Source organism: Thermobia domestica, chromosome 3 (assembly GCF_964235325.1).
Source record: "Thermobia domestica chromosome 3, izTheDome1.hap1.1, whole genome shotgun sequence".
NCBI classification, from domain to species: Eukaryota; Metazoa; Arthropoda; class Insecta; order Zygentoma; family Lepismatidae; genus Thermobia; species Thermobia domestica.
In genome coordinates, this window is record NC_137456.1 from 63,827,538 (window position 1) to 63,833,537 (window position 6,000).

The following is a 6,000-nucleotide window of genomic DNA, read 5'->3' on the forward strand; positions in this document are numbered from 1 at the left end:
CAAGGTTATTTTCTAAAGACAGCTGTTTATTAGTCTAAAATCTAAACTCAGCAATACAGCCCATAGGGGCCTGGACATGCCAGCTGGTAAACATTCACAACCTAGAAGATCGTGATCAGTGCAATGACATCAAACAATCCTTTCGTCTTTCTTGGCCAGAGATCGCTACCACTTTATTCGGATAGTTCTTCATTTCTTTCACGATGTTGACTCAACTTCGGAAGTTGTGAGCTTACACTGGCAATCGAATCCTATTCTACGTACAATGGAGACACAATATAACGAGATTCAGCTAAGGAAAAACTCCTAAATAGTCATTAGTAGGAAAAGAAGCTGAGTACTATTCAGGAATGAATTGTTGATCATCTCTTAGGGGGAGGATATTTTCGAGAAAATGTACGCATGGAAAATAATAATAATAATAATAATAATAATAATAATAATAATAATAATAATAATAATAATAATAATAATAATAATAATAATAATAACACAACTACACAAAAAGAATAAAAGTTCTGTGCACCAGACCCCAGGGTATGGATTCAAAATATTTTGGTACCCAGAATCCAAATTTTGAAACCCCAGGACGATTGACCGTGATATTTTTATTAAATGGGCGATAAACATAAGCAAACGTAAAACAGCACTTACGTTCTTCGCCCATAAAACAAAGTTGACACGGTCAAATCGTCCTGGAGTTTCGAAATTTGGGTTCTGGGTACCAAAATACATCGAATCAATACCCTGGGATCCAGTGCACAGAACTTTTATTTATTTTGTGTGGTTGTGTAATAATAATAATACTGTATAAGGAAAAGGAATGAAGACGTACTAAAGGAAGCTAATGAAGGACGACAGATCATGAAGATAATAGGAAAAAAAAAAAGAAACAGCATGCTTGGACATCTTATTCGGCACTCCGATTGGATCACCATGTTGATAGGGGAAAAGGCAGAAGAAAAATCAGGAAGTGGAAGATCAAAGATAGAAAAATCTATAAGTTTTACGTCCCACAGTTATGCCTGGTAGGTTAAAGGAGCTAGTGATGTTGTGAAAAGAAGGAAATGCTGGAATGCAAAAAGTGGAAGGAAACGGGAGAACCCCGAGAAAACCCCCACACCTGGTGTTTGTCCTCCACAAAGTTCACTTGGTGCGAGCTGAGATCGAACTAAGGACGCCATGCATTAGAGGTGAACGCTCTACCACTGACCCACCGCGGCCCGATCAGGGATAGATGCAGTTACGAAGAAGAGATCTTATCAAATTATAAAACAGCTCTCCCAGGGGAGAGAAAAGTTTTAAAATTTCCTTCTTGCGCATCAACCTATGATTGAAGTGAGAAAGATTATTATTATTATTATTATTATTATTATTATTATTATTATTATTATTATTATTATTATTATTATTATTATTATTATTATTATTATTATTATTATATCGAGAATGTACTTCTGTGTTTCCTCCTTAAAAATACACACACTATTTCCAATTATGGTTATCCTACTTTTTACAAATTTGTGTTTTTTTCCTCTGTCTTTCATTCCCATCATGCGATGGGTGGGCCATAGAAGGTGACGCCTTTTCTGTGGCCAGAGTGATCAAATTTGTCTAATTCAATAATATTGAATCAATATTGGTTTAAATAGTATTAGTTTTCAAGCTACATATATGAGTTCTTTGACTAACTGAATAGTGCACGCCCCTTCTGGCTCACTCGCCACTATTTAACATTAAATTTCAGATGCCTCGATATACTTGCATAAGTTTATTATTTCTAAAATAAACATTACGTAAAAGGTTATTCAAATTGATATCAAGTTTATCTGACATTTGTATATTACGCATATCTTTCTTAATTTGCATTACTCACATTACCCCAGAGAACGAACAAATTTTAGAGTTCTGGTTTGAACTTCTCTTACAATAATAAGCAAATATACGAGGAACAAATTTACCACTATTGACGATGCGGAGGGGAGGAGATTTTCTGGACTAGGAAGGAATGTGTGCGGGTGCAGAGCAGAGGTCTGCACGGGCCGGAATTTTCAGCCCGGGCCCGGCCTGTGAATTTACAATGTGAGGCCCGACCCGAGTCCAAAATATGTCTTAGCATTTAGGCCCTAGCCCGGACTGAGCTCTGTGATAATCAAATGAGCCCGAAATAAGCCCGAATTGCAGAAACTTAATTATTAATGCAAAATTGTATTTTTATTTACAGCAATTCGAGGTTTGATTTTGCAGTTGTGTTTTGAAAGTCCTCCAGAAAGAACGGTGCAATTTGTATCGTTTTACACTATCTTTACAAAGTTAGGCCCGAAAAAGTCCGAGAAATATGGTTGTATATTTAAAAATTCACAGCCCGAACCCAGGGGCGTCATTTAGGAGGACAGGGAGAGGCATTTGCCCCCCTCCCGAGTTTGAGATTTATATAATTTTATCAATAGCATAGTAGTAAATCAGTGAAAAACGCGAAATTTTACATATATCAAGGGGTCTTGGCCCCCCAAGCCAAATCTGAAATGACGCTACTGCCCGAACCCCTCCCGGGCCCGAAGTGATACATTCTTTGTAGGCACGAGCACGTGCAGACCTCTAGTGCAGAGGCATTTCAAGTGGTGGGCGACTGCCCACGGCCTTGCATCTTGAGGGACCTCGCAAAGACCAACGAGCCTAAATCGATTTAGCACTCACTTTTGTCGATGCAACAATAGAAACAAATATGAATTCGGACTTAATTACAGAAAAACAATACGCTTCAAACTAACTTTTCATCTATTCGTATATATTAGATCGCTAGCATACGCGACAGGCGGCGAGTTTATTTTAAAATTGCAATAATGAATGTGTAAGTCTTTATCGTTGAGATGAATTGTTTTCGATAAATTTTATTATAATTAGCAATTTTTAAAAAAGGGGGCAGGAAGGACTCGTAAACCTTATTCGCCTTCTGTGCAGATGGTATGGTAAAAATCAATACTGGATAATGAAAGTGTAAGTGTAAAGGCTAATATGGAACAGAGAAACAAAAGAGAACTTCTTCAGAAGGGAATTGGGAGGGGAGGGGATGAGAGTACAATGCTGTGACACTTAAAATGCGTCTTGATTTGTATACTTCAACAAACTTTTCTTATTAGATTAAGCAATTTCTATTTTCTTACTCCGATTTTTCAAAGTATTCAAATGTTCTCGGAGGGAGTGACCGCCCCTCCCTTTAATCCGTCCGTGGTGTCATTCAGTTTGGCTTTTCGCTACTAATTCAAAGTGCTTTCCGAAACAAGTTGTCTTCTTGTGACAGCAGGGGGTGGAAGAAACAAACAAACCGTGAAAGGAAGAAAGAAGAGGTTTTGGGCTCTTCCAGTCCAGACCATTCTAACCACTGAGAAGTGAGAATCACAACGTGATTTTTCTGGTAAGAGTTTCCTTTTAAAAGCAGCTAACAAGCAAACAGATGGTCAGCCCTCTCCCCTCTGCAGCATACTTTTTATTCTCTGTTGCCAAACTTACTGAAGAATATATTGCAATTAATCTAACGCATGTAACGTAAATTGGAGACCGTGGTTGGATTTATATGGGTCTTGTGTATTTGTATTAAAAATTTCAAGTTATTACCTGCAATACTTTGTTAGAAATTACCATATTAAATTTTACATGTTATCAAATGGAGAGTTAGAAACCTAAGCGGAGATGGTAGAAGATCCCCTTAAAAATGTTTTCTTACATACATAGAAACAATGGTCTAAGTATTTAGCATAACTTCAAGCATGGTGAGGAGTGTTTTGAATGTATGAGGTTAGGTAAAACGAACAGTAAACCTATGCATGTTTGTCATGTTCATTTATCCGTTTGTAAATTGAACTTTTAAATATTAAAAATGTTTTCTTACATACATAGAAACAATGGTCTAAGTATTTAGCATAACTTCGAGCATGGTGAGGAGTGTTTTGAATGTATGAGGTTAGGTAAAACGAACAGTAAACCTATGCATATTTGTCATGTCCATTTATCCGTTCGTAAATTTATATGTATTCAAGAACGACAAATTCAATTGGCCAAAGAGAGACAAATTCAATTTCAGATCCAGGTAGCCCAAAGCCTAGACTAGTACAGCAAATGATTATATCTTTAGTTTTGCTTGGAATCTCCTCGAACCAATAATTTCCCAAATTTCTTCATTTTACTGAAGTGGTGAGTAGCTTGGGATATAAGAATTTTTCCTTATAATCTATAGCAAATGACTCAAAGATATGTAATTTCTGAAGCTTTTTGTTTTCTTTCTCTTTCAACTTTTAACCGCATGAAGAAATTCTGATTTTTGAAAATGCTAACACATAGTTTCAATACTGGTTGAAACTTAAGGATATATGTAAAAACTTATAACTAAGGAACCAAAAGTCTGCGCACCATAATGCTTTGTTTCTGTAAGTTTGTATAACAGGCCAAGCAGGATCTACGTCGAATGGGATCGGTTGAATTTGTAAGATATAGGATATAATATCCTTGTGATAAATTAAAAAAACAAATCAAATGAAAGACAAAAAGGAAGGAACATTAAAACAGTGCCCCCCCCCCCCTAGAATCACACTATGACGTGGACACAAATATACTCGGGTCAACCATAACTTATTACTTACAGTATTTAAAAATAAGATAAAGGACTTACGTGATATTATTGGCTATCCATCGGAAGAACGCTCGGATTTTATCGATGTCATTTGAGGCTGGTTTCACAAGGTACTGCACTAACCTCTGAATGTCTCTGGTCTCCGATTCTGGAGTGAGAAGAACATGAGCATCAATTTCATCAAATATATACAAATCTGGGAGCAATTCCACTTTACGACATGGAGGGGGACGGGCTGCAAATTCAGGCGCTTCGTCAGTAAGAATATCATTTTCTGTTTGGACTGCCATATCTACTTTAGTCACTGTTAAAGCTGTACACGAACCAACAGGAGACCCTTCGTCTGGGCTATCTAACTCCTTCCGTGCGAGTCTTTGTGAAAAATGACCGCGAGCTACCGAACTTTGAGCGTCTCTATACACAGAACCTGTATTCGATTCCGCACTATCACTAGTTCTTAAAATTTCACGTAACCGATCCGTTTCGGGAGAAACAACACTGTCATCACTTATCACACTATTATTGATATTATTATTATTTATCTTGTTATTGTCTTGTGTTGAAAGTTCTATGGAATGCTGCTTCACTGAGACACGAGGAGTTCTTCGTAACACTGATCGACACTTAGCAGCCGGAGTTTTTGGAGGACTTATCGTAAAATCGGTTTGGACACTTTTAGTTCTTGTAGACTTTTCCGTTTGACAAATGGCGTCCTTAGTTTCTGCCCAGCCACTACTGCGATGTTGGTGTTGTTGCTCGCGACCAGCTAGAAATATCATCCGTTGATCTGTCTGGGCAAACGCATCCGAGGTTTCACGATTACGTATGAGGTACGTTGTTGTTTGGGTTTCCATATCCACTTTGTCGGAGAGGTCCCAGTCAAATTCCTCGTCCTCCTCAACAGGCTCCGTCTGAACGTCAGAGTCGACTCTTGGAATGACTCCATTGCTGGATGACTTTTGGTGATTCCCTCCTCCTTGCTGGCTAGGAACCAACGATTCCCATGAGCGACTTTGCAGTGTCTTAGTGATCCATGCTTCCACTGGGCCTCCGTTTGGAGTGTGTGCTGAAGATGTTATGACCCGTCGACTACCCATTTTGGGTTTCCGACTGGTGCCACACCCCATTTTCCTCTCTCCTCCCTACAAAAAGAAGGAAAAGAATTAGTTCAAAAGAAGGAAGCGTGAGTAATGCATACATTATATTTGTAAAAATAGTGAGGAAAGAAAAAAATCAATAGAACAGTTGTTGTTCCTATCCAGAATACGCTAACATGAAGCAAATATTTCCATTACAATAAGTCTCAGATTACATAGACGGAAGATGTACATTTCATAGGACAATCAAAAATATGTGATTTGATCTTTGCATAC

The 6,000-nt window shown here is 37.9% G+C and overlaps 1 protein-coding gene across 1 annotated transcript in view; it reads right to left on the reverse strand.

Moving 5' to 3' along the window:
• LOC145681816 (uncharacterized) overlaps positions 1–5,754 on the reverse strand; it is a 30,868-nt gene extending 25,114 nt beyond the window's left edge. The window contains exon 1 of the mRNA XM_081753424.1: positions 4,667–5,754. Within this exon, the coding sequence (XP_081609550.1) occupies positions 4,667–5,754 (1,088 nt within the window). The remainder of the gene's footprint in view (positions 1–4,666) is intronic.
• Positions 5,755–6,000: the final 246 nt, after the last annotated feature.